Raw genomic sequence first — 16,154 nt, forward strand, 5'->3', positions numbered from 1 at the left:
GCCTATTAAAAGAGCTGGTTCTATACTTCATGTCAAATATTACGTAGACATACGTTTGCCTTGTTCTGTGGAAAGATGATTAGGGAAAAGAACATGTATTTTTTATCTTATTCTGTGAGCAATGCTCATGGTCAGCTCTCTAAATACACATTTGTGCACAACCCGCCCTCCACTTTAAAGTACAATACACTGTAGTGTGTAGTATATTATTTTCATATATTAATTGTCCTGATTGTTTTAGTTTATTAGCTTGTAAGGTTCTTTGTATATTTAAATGTTCTGTATGTTTGTTTCATCTTATATGGATGGCTGGAAACATTTATAAAAAGCTGGTAAAAAAAGAATGGTGTCACAGCAGTGATGTGTGTGTGTGTGTGTGTGTGTGTGTGTGTGTGTGTGTGTGTGTGTGTGTGTGTGTGTGTGTGTGTGTGTGTGTGTGTGTGTGTGTGTGTGTGTGTGTGTGTGTGTGTGTGTGTGTGTGTGTGTGTGTGTGTGTGTGTGTGTGTGTGTGTGTGTGTGTGTGTGTGTGTGTGTGTGTGTGTGTGTGTGTGTGTGTGTGTGTGTGTGTGTGTGTGTGTGTGTGTTGCAGGAGCAGAAGGGGGCCCCTGTGTGTCCCGCAGAGCTGCTCAGACAGTGTGAGGAGGCCCTCAGGGGCCGAGCGCCTCGCTTCCACAGGAAGTTCACTCGCAGGATGCAGGATGGAAGCGGCGCCCCCAGCAACTCCATCAGGGTGATGCAGTGGAACATACTGGCCCAAGGTACACTGCTTCAGCCTGAATAATACACACACTGGAGTTTAGGCTCAGATTTATCTACAGACAAAATCCAGCTTCATACAGTTCCCACGGTCATGGAATTGATTTGTGTTTACTGAAATTGTTAGTTATATAAGGGATAATGGGCATTGAGGCGCTCATTGATGAAAAGCGAACACCAGAGGGCAAAGGTGTTCTTTTTCCTGCTTATTACCAATGACATACTAAATAAAACAACAACTTGATCCAAAATATTGATTTAAATGAAAGTTGTTTAAAATTATCCGTTGCACTGCGTACCAACAGCTAGAACTGGTGCGACAACAACGTAAAATGAAGGCAGCACTTTTCGAGGTTTTCTGTAATTGTCCAAGTCTGTGACATTTCCTTACCATTAACCAGACCTTAAACACTGCTAGAGCCCAAACCATTTCTCTGTTTACTTCCTGTTTACTTCCTGTTTGCCTTCTTCTGCTGATTTCCCTTTTCTTGTTTTCTTTTTTTTCTTTACTGGGGACAGTTTAGCCATCAGTAATTGAAAGTTTAGTGCTCTCCGCAAATATAAAAAATGAATATTCAAAAAGTAATCCATGGATAAAAAAACTTGTTGCAGGATTAAAAACTCTGGATCAATTCTGAACTGGGGTTAGAGCTGCACAATTAATGTTATTCTTATCAAAATCGCTATATGGACTTGTGTAATATTCAAATAGCATGAGGCACAATACTGAGACCTACTAATCATATTCTACAGACTTAACAAAACATCCTTTTATGGTAGAAACACATTGTGCTCATTTGCAGGTTCATATCTGTATTGTGTTCATCTCCTGGGACATGTCTCCATTCTTTAATGTTCAAAACACTCTTTATTTTTCTCATGTGCTGCCCTGTGCTGCAGTACCTCTTTGCACCCTCTGTCTGAAACCAGAGCCCAGTCTGCTTTGATTGGTTAGCTCAGTGGTTCCCAACCTGGGGGCGCCAAAGATTGCAGGGGGGCGCCAGGCCTCAGATGATTTGAGGCCAAATATCATATTTAGCCTTTTTTTCTTTTTTACTTTTTTTTTTTTACATATAATTGTAAGTTAATACATGATTGTCACTAAAAGCCTTGTCTCTACATTACAATAAAATATTTTTAAAAATTGGCTAATTAATTTTAATAAAAATTCAAGTTAGTAATAAAGGCATAAAAAGACAGCAATGTATAATTCTTTCTTTAATAGAAATGTTTCTACTGCCCGTAAAGTGTCCAAACCAGGCTTGTCTGGATAAGCGCATTTTTAAAACATAGTCATTGTCCATTCCGGTTTCAGTTGAAACTGACATTATTTGTCAGTTGCTCCGATCAGATCGGTATCCTCCATTTTGTAGATTATTTACGACTTTTGAATCCACATAAACACATCAGCAAAATCCGGCTTACTTTGAGCATGTGTTTTAAACACTTTAATCCCTTTGTGAATTGTTTCCTTCCTTTAATTTCTTCATACAGCGGGAATCCAAATAAATGAATTCTGAGTCCAATAACCATCAAAGTCACTCCAATAATGCTCCTTATTTACACTTTCATCCTCCTTTAACAAAATACTTCACATTCATCCAGTTTGTGACAGTAGTTGTAGCATTTTTGAAACTTGAATTACCGCTGTTGCTCAACCCCCCCAACCCCCCCCCCCCCCCCCCCCAACCCCCCGCGGCGCAACTTCCAACAGCAGTCATTTGGTGGATCTCTTGGGAAAAAAGGTTGGGAACCCCTGGGTTAGCTGGTCGGCTCTGTTGTGATTGGCCACTATTTGTAGCACTTTATTATAATTATTATATCAAATGTTTGCTCATTTGCAACAACTTTAAGAAAAGTCAGTAACTTTTCCTGCCTGAGAGAGGGGAGTTTTTCTCTAAGCGCCCCGCTGTATTTCCACCCTCCACCTTAACGGAGCCTCATTCAGCTGAGTGTGACTACAGGCGGCGTATTCTCTGGTGTGTAGGGATCGGTTTTGGCATTTGGCCCCTTTCTGGCTAACTGTTGTTCAGCTCCTCCAGGTTATCTCCACCCTAATACTCTTCCCTCCCCCCGTCTGGCAGCTCTTGGCGAGGGGCTTGACAGCTTCATCCAGTGTCCCCCGGAGGCCCTCAGCTGGTCTCGCAGGAAGTACCTCATCTTAGAGGAGATCCTCACCTACCGCCCTCACATACTGTGTCTGCAGGAAGTGGACCACTACTACGACACCCTCCAGCCGGTCCTCGCAGGCCTGGGCTACAGCAGCAACTTCTGCCCCAAGCCCTGGTCCCCCTGCCTGGATGTGGAAGGCAACAACGGCCCCGACGGCTGCGCGCTGTTCTACGACGAGTCGCGTTTTGAGTTCCTGGACAGCGTCAACCTCCAGCTCTCCGCCATGAGGATTCCAACCAATCAGGTGGGTGGAATTTAAAGCCACACTTGGAAACATAAAACACGAAAATACACAATTTGTACCCAGCTCTTTGTGTTGTTAGTTTGTTTGTTTTGCAAGTGGGGATGCAATATTATTGTTTTTTATCTCTTTCAATGTTTTTCTTTAATTTAAATATATTTTATTCTTTAAAGGTTTTTTTATGTATTTTTTGGGGGGGGGGAGATTCCTTTGTTTAATATAGAATATTCAAACCCCCGCACACTCAATACAAATACAATTATTTATTATTTAAGCTTCTCGTCAGTGCGTGGTTGGCTGGTTTTACATCCAGTCATAGTCCTTTGAGATTTCTGTATGTATATTTATTCTTACATTTTATTTGTATATACTGCAGAATATTTTTGTCTCAAAAATGTTATGGTTTAGTATGGGATATAGAAAAGTGCATGTCAAACAAATGTCCTAAAAGGCATAGAGGCACTAAAAGGTTTATATAATGAACTTACAAAAAGTAATATAATTGAAATTCATCAAAAAGAATCGAACTATGTTTCAATAAATGTCATTGAAGAGTTTTGTTTCATCTTCTGCAATTTATTTACTTTACTAATATAAATGTAATCTTTAAATGTAATTTAATACATTGTGAAGTTTACCATTATATGTAAACATGACATAAAAATCTCATAATGTAAATAGCCAATAAAAAAAGTGATATTATTGCTCACTATTGATGTCATTAAAATGTCCTAGTATGCCATGATAGGAAATACAAAACTCATATTAAAGTATGCCTTTTAAAAGTCATATTATAGTATTTCATGAAAATAAAAAAAAGTAATTCATAAAAAGCATTTTAGTTTAAACTGTATGTGCAATTTCTCTCATACTGCCTGTGCTGCAGCTCCTCTTTTCACCCTCTGTCTGAAACCAGAGCCCAGTCTGCTCTGATTGGTTAGCTGGCCGGCTCTGTTGTGATTGATGAATCGGTCAGAGATGTCCAGCCCCTTTAGCCTATCAACTACAATGTGTTGGAGCGCTAGCAAACAAGAGAGTGAGTGTTACATAGTGATGTCACAGAAATAAAAAAGGGACTACAAATGAGGCGTTTCAGGCAGGGGGGGGAGGGAGAGAAACTATGGGATTAGTTTTGTATCATAAAGCTAGAGCAACACTTTCTCAGAATAAAGCAAAACTATGAGTTTAAAAGAAAAAAAAACTGAGTCAAGCAAAATAAAATGCATTTCAAAAATAAAACTAAGTTGCAAACAAATCATTTGTGTGATCATGTAAACTAAGTCTTTTTTCCTTGTTTTAACATAGGTTTTTGTTTGCAGTTATTGTTTCTTCTTTCTCAATGATCAGACTTTTCGGTTGAGCTCCCTAATTTTTTATTTGCAATTTTGACACAAACTTCCCAGGTGGGCGGGACTTTCACGGGTGTGTCCCCATTGGCTACTCAGTTTTTGAGTGACAGCCCACTACACCACAGAACATACAGTCCAACTCATGCAGCAAACTCCGGAGTCCACTATGGGTATGGACCAGGCCTCAATTAGACGCCTGCAGCTAGTGCAGAATGCCGCTGCACATCTTCTTACTGGCAACAAAAAGCTTGACCACATTACCCCAATTCTGGCCTCACTACACTGGCTTCCAATTCGGTTCCGAATTGATTTTAAACTCCTTTTATTTGTTTTTAAAGCACTAAATGGGTTGGCTCTGCCTATATAGCTGAACTCCTCCAGCGCTACACTCCAGCCAGAGCCTTAAGGTCTGCTGACCAGCTACTGCTGGTAGTGCCCCATTAGCGCCAGGCTCAAAACCCGAGGGCACCGAGCCTTCGCAGCAGCTGGTCCCAGGCTCTTGAACACTCTGCCCCTCCATATGAGGTCGGCCCAGACTCTAGGGTTTTTAAAACAAAACTAAAGACTCACTTCTTCTCCCTGGCATTCTAGTCCGAGCAGAGTATGACTACGGACAATTCCCTGTGTTGGATTTTTATATTTGTTGTGGGAATTTATTGTCTTCTGTTCTTTGCTAATGTAGTAATGTGTTATTATGATTTATTATTTGCATGTACAGCACTTTGGTCTCGACCAAAAATCGTTTTAAAATGTGCTTTATAAATAAAACCTGATTTGATTTGATTTGATCCACTCGGCCACGTTAGTGTCGGTGTCTCCTGGGAAGTTTTCATGAACATATCAGACTTCTCTTATGGATTGGTGTGCATTAGACTTGTGATGTGTAGTTGTTTATACTTTGTTCCAATTTTAAATATTTTAATACCTGAACACACTGCTGCTGTTAAATAATTTCCAAATTTGGGATTGATAAAGTGTCTGTCTATTTATTTTATAGATAAAAAAAACACATCTATGTATTTTCAAGCTAAAGGTGATAGACAATATAAACTGTATACTGTTATTTTTTCAAAGACATGTTACATTTCAAAAGCATATATTTATGTTTAGGACAAACAATTGCAGACTGCTTTAATTTAACAAATTCTACAATATAAAAGTGGCAGATTTGCTTTATTAAACAGACCGGACCTAGGCTGCATACCAACACAATTAGGAACATGCTCACATCTCACTATGTTGGTCTGAAGAGCTGAAGCATTCAGACACAATGGTTGTCTCAGTGTTGTCTCATTCTATATCCTGTGAGAAAATGATATACATTTAGCATTCAAAATTCAACATACTATTCCTAGCCTGAGGAAGATATGAATAATCAACAGATTTGAATGGAATCTCTAACATTTTCATGTAGAATAAAGACAAAAGAGTGATTATACAAATTACATTTATTGAAATTTGAAACAGAAGAGGAAGTCTCAATGTAAAGACATTTGGTCAAATGAAATGACACTGTGATAACAGCAACGCCAGCGTGGATGAAGCTGGTGCAGGTCTTTCTTCATGCCCCCCACAATCTGAAACAAAAAGTGAAGGAGCGCAACTGAGAGAGCTGCAGCGAGAGCAAAAGTCTGATCATTGAGAAAGAAGACACAAGAACTGCAAACAAAAACCTACAGTATGTTAAAACTAAGAAAAAAGACTTATAGTTTACATGATCACACAAATGATTTGTTTGTGACTTATAGTTTTATAAGTTTTTATACATTTATTTTATTTTTACTTGACTCAGTTTTTTTTCTCTTTTAAACTCATAGTTTTGCTTTATTCTGAGAAAGTGTTGCTTTATCTTTATGATACAAAACTAATCCCATAGAGAAACTCCCTCTGGAGGGAGCTGTAGGATTTTAGCCTTTGCAGACCATTTACATGCACAGAAACCTTTCTAACACACTACAGGAAAGGGAAACTTTATTTTATTTATGCTGCAGTTTCTTGTTGTTTTGGTTTGGGTTGGCTGGTTTATGTATTTATGATATGGTTATATTTATTATATTTTATGTTTATCTTAGAAATAAAATAACTGCCCTCTCTTACCGCAGGTCGCCGTGGTAACGATGCTGCGCTGCCGTAGCTTGGGGAGATGTGTGTGCGTGGCGGTGACCCACCTGAAGGCTCGCTCCGGCTGGGAGTGGCTCCGCAGCGCGCAGGGCTCCGACCTGCTGAGACACCTCCAGACTCTGGTCCAGAAACACGCCCTTGACTCTGCAGGCGCCCAGACTCTGGACATTCCTCTGCTCATATGTGGAGATTTCAACGCCATCCCGACTGAGGAGGTGTACCGACGTTTCGCCGCATCGCCTCTTGGTTTGGACTCCGCCTACAAGAGGCTCAGTGAGGACGGTTCCACTGAGCCGGAGTACACAACGTGGAAGATCCGTCCTACGGGTGAGTGCTGCTCAACCCTCGACTACATCTGGTACAGTCGGGACACACTGAGTGTGGACGCAGTTTTGGACATGCCCACAGAGGAACAGATTGGGCCCAACAGGCTTCCGTCCTTTAGCTATCCATCCGACCATCTCTCTCTGGTTTCTGACTTCAGCTTTAAGGAGAAGGAGTGAGGTGAAGCAGAAGATGAAGGGACGACACTGAGAAGAGAAACTGTGGCTCCTGGTTGGCTTCTCTCAACAAGAAAGGTTCAGGATGTGACGCCATGTGGGAGCGATGATGGAGACGGGACACAGAGAACTAGAGGGGAGGTTGGGAAATGCAACTGGAATTGAAAAGTCTGATCACTTTACACGCAGATGTTGCGGAGATATACACTGCAAAAAAATGAAGATGCAAATCTACCTCCCCAAAGTGTAACACTATGCGATATCTGCACCAGGTTACTGATCTGGACCTTCATCAGTACTGAAACACAAATTAAAAAATGTACCAGTATTGACGATAGCGGTGATATTTAAATAGTATTGGATGGTGATTGTTCTTGCATTTATATTGTGCCTTTATAGTCCTCCTACCACTCAATGCGCTTTAACACTACCCATTCACACAATAATGGTAGATCTAGCCACACACCGATGGCTATATCTTGGGGGGATTTGGGGCCCAAGGACACTTCCACATGTGGATTTAAAGAGCCGGGTATTGAAACTGTCACACACAAAGGACTGTAACTTCATTACCGAAAATACAATAAAATGTAAAGAGGACTTTGCTTGTTTTATTTTTATAATATATGATATTTTGCCCACGATAATTGTGTAGTGAAAATCTCATATTGTGTCATTCCTAACAAAACACTACAAATTTGTAAATGTTGTGTTTCACACTGCCATTGTACTACAGAGTGACAATAACGTTTTCTTGAGGATGTTTCTTTGCAGAATAGTGTTATGTTGATTACTCGTCTCCCCAATCTGCCTCTGTCTGGTTGGCTTGCCTATCACTGGGTAATTAATTAATTAAAGGGATGTTCACCCCAATCATTCAGTGATTCTTAAAGCAGATTGTTCAGGTTTTAGTTCTCCACGTTTTGAGTTTCTAATAATTTTCAACGCGTATAGTATGACGGAAATATGAAAGAAAATAATTTGTATAGTATGTCAAAATATGCCAAAAAACGACAATTGTATGTCGAAATTATGCAAAAATAAAATACATAGTGTAGTATGTCAAAATGTAGTATAGTATGTCAACATTTTCAACAAAAAAAAACGTGTTTAGAAAATATCAGAAAAAACGACATAGTATGTCGATAAATATTTTTTTTAAACTACAAATTGTATGTCAAAAAGGACAGTATAGCATTTAAAACATATCAGATAAGACGACACAGTACAACACTTTTTCAGAAATGTCACTTCCACACTGTTCTTTTACTTTAATCAGTTTAGATATTATACTGTACAGGTGTGGTATAAGGTTGTAACGATCAACTATATAAAATAGTTGTGTTAATTTAAACGCACAAGGGGTTCTTGAAGGAAATAATATTATGAAAAGGTAAACAGAAATAATAAACGGATAATCTGCTTCCCCCCCAAAATAGTCCCCACGGAAATATATTAACTACAGGCTATCTGCATACATTCAAAAAAATAAACAAAGACAGGTTTCCTGCGTTATTCAATTGTACTGTATTCACAGTTTGAGCCAAACAAAACGTCCACTCACTATACACTGAAATTGTCTTTTGGTTTAATCCAGACCATAGTTCATTGAAACACAAAAAAAGGCTGTTGCTCCTGCGACCGTCGGCGTCAACAACAGAAATTTTTGTAGTGCCTATTTAGGCTATAATCCACAAAAAAGGAAACAGGACGATCCGCGAAGCACAAAGGAGCGATCTCACCATGCGTTGGAGAGAATCTCTCTTTCTCTCTGTGCGCGTCCTCTCCAAGGTGACGTGCTTCCAGGTCGATGCAATATTCCCATATGATTATTTTCAGTTATTTCCCCCCGTTGCATTTAACATATGTATACTTGCTGAGGAAAACTTGAATACCCGCACACATGCTTCCTCCTCCCGTGAGAACCACCCCTGGCATCCCGGTGACGCGCCCACTAAAAAGCCTCTGGGCGCGCCGCGACAGGTGAATCTGCAAATGAGGCTTGCAGAAACCACACCCCCAAACCGTTGCAAGGATGCATCATAGATTTTCATTTGAATCTAAATTACCTGCCTTAACCTTTTCCCCTGCCCCTACAGTTTATAAGAAACACTGATATCAAACTGCGAGGTTTACGTTAAGTTAAGAATATGGACCAACTTATGTTACTTTTTTAAATGGAATGATTGGATCACATATTTACTGTACTATTATATATATTTTAAAGAGGCCCAATTGTGCTTTTTGGGTTTCCCTTTCCTGAAGTGTGTAATATAGGTTTACCATGTAAATGGTCTGCAAAGGCTGAAATCCCAAAGTTCCCTCCAGAGGAAGTTTCTCTCCCCGGACAAATTCAGTTGAACTGCAATAATTCTGTCAAGAAGATTTGTATTTAACCAGAACCATGTGTATGGCGGAAATGCAATCAAAATATTAATATTGAGTAATGTATATGATGGACATGTTTAGAACAGCCATATCATATTCCTAGAAGAAAAACAATTCATAAATGTTTGTGTCAAAGTTACAGCAACAAGAGTTAAGGAATTATTTGTAAACTGATTTAAAAACAGTTTTTTTCTAACATTTGCATTTCAACTTTTGACCACAACTGTGTGCTCAATTTAAAATAACGCAGATTCATACTTGTAATCCCGCAAATTGAAAGGCCTTTTCAATCCATTTCCAATACCAAGTTTGTTCGGGAGAGAAAGTCCCTCTGGAGGGAACTTGGGAATGTTAGCCTTTGCAGACCATTTACATGCACACAAACATATCACACGCTACAGGAAAGGGAAGGGGTTTCCCAAAAGGATAAAAGGGCCTCTTTAAACTATTGTTGATATTTACAGGGATGGATGACATTACCCTGTGTAGATCAAAAGCACACACACACATAATGAAAAAATAAATAAATCACAGGTTCAAACCCCTCTGCAGTCAGCATGTCGTTGTGTCCCTGAGACACTTCACCCCAAATTGCTCCTGTCGGGATTGCCTACACTATTGAGTATGTAAGTCGCTTTGGATAAAAGATTCTAACAAGTAACAAATCAATAACACCACAATGGAAACAACTGGAGTTAGGTTTCAAATGTCTTTTTATATTTCAGTAAAATCTACTTTAATACACTTTGAAACAAGAGTACAACAAAATAGAATATACTTCAAAATGTTGAATATACAAACGGTTCAGTCTGAACAAACAGCTTTCTCTCTGTACATACAAATAAAAATGAAATGTAGGGGCTGGACCAAAAAGGGCAGTAAAAAAAGTGTGCTGGCAAATTGACCCTCTGTTTTAAGTGACCTGGGATCCACAGTGGTTTCCTATATATAAATTTTACATATTTTGATTTCCAATGTCTGTCTTTAATCATTATTTTAATTCCTTCTTGATACTTTTTGGGTGATCTTTTTAAAAGACATGGCATCATGCATCAGCACTGAGTCGCATTTCCGTGCAGCCAGATAGTACGGTTTGTAAAAAGAGGAAACATTTGTCAATTTTTTTAGAAATATCCGAGCTTTTGTCGAATAAATGTGAAATTCAAGTCTAGAGATGTCCCTAGATGCTGGAGGACACACTGTTCGACAACATGTTGTCGTTTCAACCAATATGAGCGTGTAACAGCCTGATAGTGACAGAACTAATATTAATACTAGTTCTTCTTAGTTTGAATAATACTGTGCTTGGTACAAGGTATCAAAACACACAAAAAAACAGCTTATTGTTCAGACGTTAAATGAAAAAGAAAACATTTAAATCTAAGGCGGTTCTGTTAACTTTAGCTCCGTAAACTGAATATAGTAGATATATATTTAAATATGTACATACATGACCACTTTGTCTGATATTGTTCCTTCTTAGAGCTCATCGCAGCTCTGCCTTCTGTCTCGCTGTTAGCAATAGTAGCACCACCCACACTTCTGCACAGTGATAGAAGTATTTAACAAAAAGAAAAAGGAAGTTTGCTGGTTGTTTAACATCAGTAGAGGCAGAAGTATAAACACATGGTCTCCACAAAGGTTTTATTACACCCTTCACTGTGTTTTACTGTGATTTCAAAGTTCACATTTTGGTTAGCGGTAATTATTTGCCTCCATATGTAGTGTTTCTACTTATTTTCAAGGTTCCCAATTGCAGTCAGTGACAGCGATCCGTTTGGAAAGGCATACGTTGTAGTGATCGAGGTTGGTCCCGTTTACCTTTTATCCAACAAGTCCCTTTTAAAGTCTGTGTGCGTTCCTATGATGCAGAGACAATTGGAGAGGTGCCGGGGGATTTGCAATCGGTAAAGTTTGGGGGATAAAAGGTGAAGACGTGTTTTGGGACTAAAAAACTGGCCTTTAGGAGTCTTTAAAAGTCTCTCAGACGGCTGCTGGTTATTACAAGATTAAAATCAACGTCAAAATAACTCTGAAATGTTTCAGCACTCGATCTCTTCAGTCTTTATCGTCACGTCGGGGGTGTCCAGTTGGACGACCATCTCCACGCCGTCCGACTTGGCGTGGTTCTGCTGGACAGCGAGCGCTTGGATGTGGACTCCAGCAGCCTTCAGCTTCTCCATGGTGACGCCCCCACCCCCCGGCGCTCCGATCACCAGCTCCGACCCGTTAAAGATGCCGCTTATGATCCGAGGCTGCGTCGTCATCGTGTGATTGGACGTCGATAATGTCACCACCCCGCCCGCGCTGCCCGCCTGCGAAACCACCAGAGTCTGTTGCTGCCCCTGCGTCGGCACGGTGAGCCTCATCACCTGCGTCCCCGGGCCCACGCTGACCGGCCCGAGGGCCCGCACCGTGAGGGGGCTCCCGAGGAGGCTGAGGCCCCCCGGGGGGCCCCCCATGCCAGGCTTGTGGGAGCCGCTGGAGGTCTGGAGGTGGCACTGAGCTAGCTGGTGGGCGGGGATGGTGATGATCTTGGCCAGTTGGACGGTGATCTTGTCCCCGTTCTCTGCTGTGGCCGGGACCATGGTGGGGATGGTCTGGATCACAACCTACACAAACAGAAAACAGCATGATGTTTTATCTTCTAGATTAATCCTTGAGCCTATCAAAAAGTTGCTCAAAGTACAAGGTGATATCTGGTTTCAACAGGGATAGGCAGGACATTTTCATTATATCATCATAAACATTCAGAGGCTAAAAGTGGCATTTTCTAGAATTGTTGCATGAGGAATTACTCTAACCATTAACCAATTATTTAAAAGAAATGTGCAGATTACTTTTCCATCAACTAGTCCTTGCACTTCTAGTTAACTTGTCTTAAACATAAAAAAAGATTAAAAACCAACAATGTTAGCACATAAAATGCAGTACAATGCCAGTTTAAAAATCCCAATATAATATATATATCTCTCCAATTATATAGTACTGTTGATATGGGCTAGATGTATTTATTATTATTTCAAATGTAATCAAAGTAAGTTAACATGGGCGACAGAAAAAGGATGGATGGTTGGAATATTTGAAATGGATAAAAAAAAATACTTAACATTTTTTTCTCCAAAATGTATTAACATATATAATGCTCTCCACACACCTTCTGCTGTGAGTTGGTGTTCCCGGCAGCGAGGGCGGAGGAGTTGGTGAGAAGGGTGGTGTGTCTTGCTGGCCCCGTCATTCCTGTCTGCTGCTGCACGGCAACCGTGGAGATCTTCTGACCCATTGATGTCGTCATGACTACAGGCATCTGCATCGCCACTCGCACAGTCCTGTGAACCAAAGGAAAGGGGGAACAGTCAGAAGTGAATCCTGGGAGAAGATGTAGCATTGGCACGTTAGCATATCTCCGCAGAAGTCTCACCTGGGCCCGGTTGCCGTGGGGATGATGGCCGTGTGAGAGTGCTGCGTCTGACTCCTGTCCGACGCTCCTGACATGGACATTATCCTCTGTAAGCCCGTTACCATGGCTGCAGCACCTCCCGTCATGGCCTTGTTGCCCGTGGTGACAGTGGCGTGGACAACGTTGGCCCTATTGGCGCCCCGCAGGATGTTGGGCTTCTTGGAGGACGTCAGCTCGGAGGCGTGCAGCAGCATGTCTGAGGGGGGGGGCACGCGCTCGTAGGACACGGTCTCAGAGTCCATCAGGTCCTCGGGGGAAGGCAGGTCTGCCTTGTCGTCGTCGATGATCACGATGTTTTTGGGCATGTCTTTGAACTGGTACACCAGCCGCTGGCCCTCCACCTTGGCCAGGATGCCGCGCTGGTAGTAATATCTGAGGGGGGGGGGGGGGGGGGGGGGGAATCAGGAGTTACAAGTCTATTCCAGCACCTTACAGCTCTGGCAAACTACATATTTCTTAGGGACGTCAATCCATTAAAACAATGAATCAAGATTAATCACATTAAGATCTAAGATTTAAAAAATGTGCAGTCAATTGGGATGGTTTATCGCGGTCGTGGTTTATAATGAAAAAAAAAACTAAAAAGTGCATTGCTCTTGAAAAGGTTTACTTGCATTATTATACCAATATAATATTATTTATTTGTATTAGTACAATACTATATCAGTGGCATAAAACTGCGTTATAAAACTGAACATTGGTCTTTGAATTTTGCAGTCTGCCAGTCAGTTCATTGGGCTTTTTTCAATTAAATGTATCTAAAGTAATTTGCAAATGTAAGTTCAATCGTTTAAAGCACGTTACAGTTTTAGTATTTATGCACACGCTCACCTGAGAGCCCGCCCCATGGTCTCGTAGTTCATGTCCGGCTTGTTCTTGTGTTTGCCCCACAGCTTGGAGACGGCCTTGGAGTCCACCAGTTTGAAGATGCCCTTCTCCCTCTGGGTCCACTTGATGTAGCGGGGGCAGGTGTTCTTGTCCTGGAGGAGGTCCAGCAGGAACTCCCAGAGGTAGGTGGTGCTTCCTGCTGGAAAGCAAGCTAATTCAATGCACTGAAAACCAAAATGTATCTGTGCTCTACAAATGCTACTGGCAAAAATAATTCTGGTGTCTGACTTAAACAGTGCTTAAAACAGCATTTGTTGATATGTTGAAGCTTGAAAATACGAAATGGCCTGGGACAAACAAGTTACTCTACTCTGAACTGCATTTAAAGAGGACATATTATTCTCATTTTCAGGTTTAAATGTGTTTTGTGCAGGGAACTTTCGGATTGTACTCTTTGGAGACCATTTACAGGCACAGAAACCTATACAAGAACACACTACAGGAAAGGGGTCTCTTTAATTTATACCATTATTTTCTCTAGGGATGCACCGAATATTCGGCACCGAAAAAATATCACCGAATGTCAGAGAACAGGGTTACGTTGGTACGTGTTGTTGTGATGACGTAATCAAAACGCGGCGAGAAGCACGGCGCGCGACCATGCTCGCGGCTGGCTCACAGCCAACATGTCTGCCGCTTGGAGATATTTAAAAATATCAGAGAAAGAGGCGCGGATTGCGATTTGTAAAACGTGTTCAGCTGACATTTCTCGAGGGGGTGTAACTGCAAAGACTTTCACCACTTCGGGATTACTCCACCACTTGAAATCAAAACACCCGGACAAATATGCGGAGTAAGATCAAATCACAAGCACTGACAGCGAGAGACTGTTCAGCGCTGCCTCTCATGTGCTTGATGAGAAGAGGAACAGACTTATGGCTGATAAAGCAGAGAAGCTAATGTTCATTAAAAATAACCTCCCACTTTTCCTTAATAAGTAGACAAGGCTGGCTTATCATAAGTTTATCTAGTTCTAGATGTCTACTCTATACCCACTTTCCTGAACAATTTTCATTGTGAGTTATAATTCACCATCTCAGGTTATCATTAGTGGGAAATGACAGCAGCACAGTGTTCAATATATTGTACTTTCGGTATCTAAATGATACAATGTCGTTTACATTGCTCATGAGGACAGACCACCTTATTTGCAGATTCTTGAAATTGTAATTTAATTTGTAATTGATTAATAATAATAATAATAATAATAGATTTCATTTGTTAGCGCTTTTACAGGTGCTCAAAGACGCTTGATTGTGGATTTTGTATCCAGTTTTCACTTTATGTATCTTTATACAATGTTTACTACTTTGCTTATGAGGACAGACAGCCTTATTTACAGATTCTTGAAATTCAATTGTAATTTCATTTGTAAATAGTTACATTCATGTGGATTTATCCAGTTTGCACATTTGTATGCATGCACTTATAGGTGCATTTGTTGTTGTTGAAGGCCTGGCTGTTACAGTCTTTATTTACACTATTTTGTTGTAGGCCTACTGGCCTAGATGTTTATGCAGTTTTAAAGCACCTTGGCTTTGTTCTGAATGCACTTTGTTGTAGTTATCCTACAGAGAAAAGAAAATGCACTTGACTTGGATTTAATGTACTGTATGCATTCAAAAGTGCTGAATAAATGTTTTATGGACCCATAATAGTGATTATTATTTAAGTTAAGTTTTGCCATAATCATTTATTTTTCCATAATCAGGCAGCTGAACAACATTGGTAAAAAATGTAAACATTATATATATATATATATATTTCTATTAATCATTTTCGGCCTTTCGGCATTCGGTTTTCGGCCAACTGTTTCCTATTTTCGGTATCGGTTTCGGCCAAGAATTTCCCATTCGGTGCACCCCTAATTTTCTCATTTTCATATATTGTGTTTATTATATCTTATCTATTTCAAACCAATTAAATTAATGTTTTTTGTTTTTTTAAGCTTGTAATGTTTATGAACCCTCTCCAATACTAGTAAGATATATTGTTCTGTTTTGTCTCTGAACTCTTATTCTAAAGCTTTGCATAGATCATCTGGGTGTCCCATTTCACACATCTCCATAATGTCTCATTATTGTACTTGTAAAGAAATGAATTTAAATTAAATGTAAGTTACCTTTCCCTTCTCTTGGTTTCTTCTTGATGCCGAGGTCCAGGGAGCCATCGGATATAGCTGACTGATGTGTCTTTGGCTTCCGTCCAGCTGTTACAAGAAACATTTGAAATAGGGCTTAATCGTTTGCTTAAATGGAGTCCCTGATTAGTGAATATAT

General features: G+C 40.4%; 2 protein-coding genes across 8 annotated transcripts in view; one reads left to right on the plus strand and one right to left on the minus strand.

The window, feature by feature from the left end:
* LOC307016752 (nocturnin-like) overlaps positions 1-7,739 on the plus strand; it is a 28,998-nt gene extending 21,259 nt beyond the window's left edge. For 2 of the 4 annotated variants that reach the window (XM_079646052.1, XM_079646050.1), the window contains 3 exons: positions 596-758; positions 2,841-3,172; positions 6,621-7,739. In XM_079646052.1, the coding sequence (XP_079502178.1) occupies positions 596-758; positions 2,841-3,172; positions 6,621-7,142 (1,017 nt within the window). In that variant the 3' untranslated portion in view covers positions 7,143-7,739. Of the gene's footprint in view, positions 1-589; positions 759-2,840; positions 3,173-6,620 lie in introns of all 4 variants that reach the window. The other 2 variants (XM_079646051.1, XM_079646049.1) reach the window with 1 other exon arrangement.
* Positions 7,740-10,222: 2,483 nt separating this feature from the next.
* The window catches only part of LOC307016736 (ETS-related transcription factor Elf-2-like), a 36,658-nt gene continuing 30,726 nt past the window's right edge, over positions 10,223-16,154 (minus strand). For 3 of the 4 annotated variants that reach the window (XM_079646013.1, XM_079646014.1, XM_079646016.1), the window contains 5 exons: positions 15,998-16,084; positions 13,819-14,014; positions 12,949-13,359; positions 12,685-12,856; positions 10,223-12,139 (listed from right to left, as the gene is read on the minus strand). In XM_079646013.1, the coding sequence (XP_079502139.1) occupies positions 11,570-12,139; positions 12,685-12,856; positions 12,949-13,359; positions 13,819-14,014; positions 15,998-16,084 (1,436 nt within the window). In that variant the 3' untranslated portion in view covers positions 10,223-11,569. The remainder of the gene's footprint in view (positions 12,140-12,684; positions 12,857-12,948; positions 13,360-13,818; positions 14,015-15,997; positions 16,085-16,154) is intronic. The other variant, XM_079646015.1, reaches the window with a different exon arrangement.

Source organism: Notothenia rossii, assembly GCF_949606895.1.
Source record: "Notothenia rossii genome assembly, chromosome: 1".
Lineage (NCBI taxonomy): Eukaryota > Metazoa > Chordata > Actinopteri > Perciformes > Nototheniidae > Notothenia > Notothenia rossii.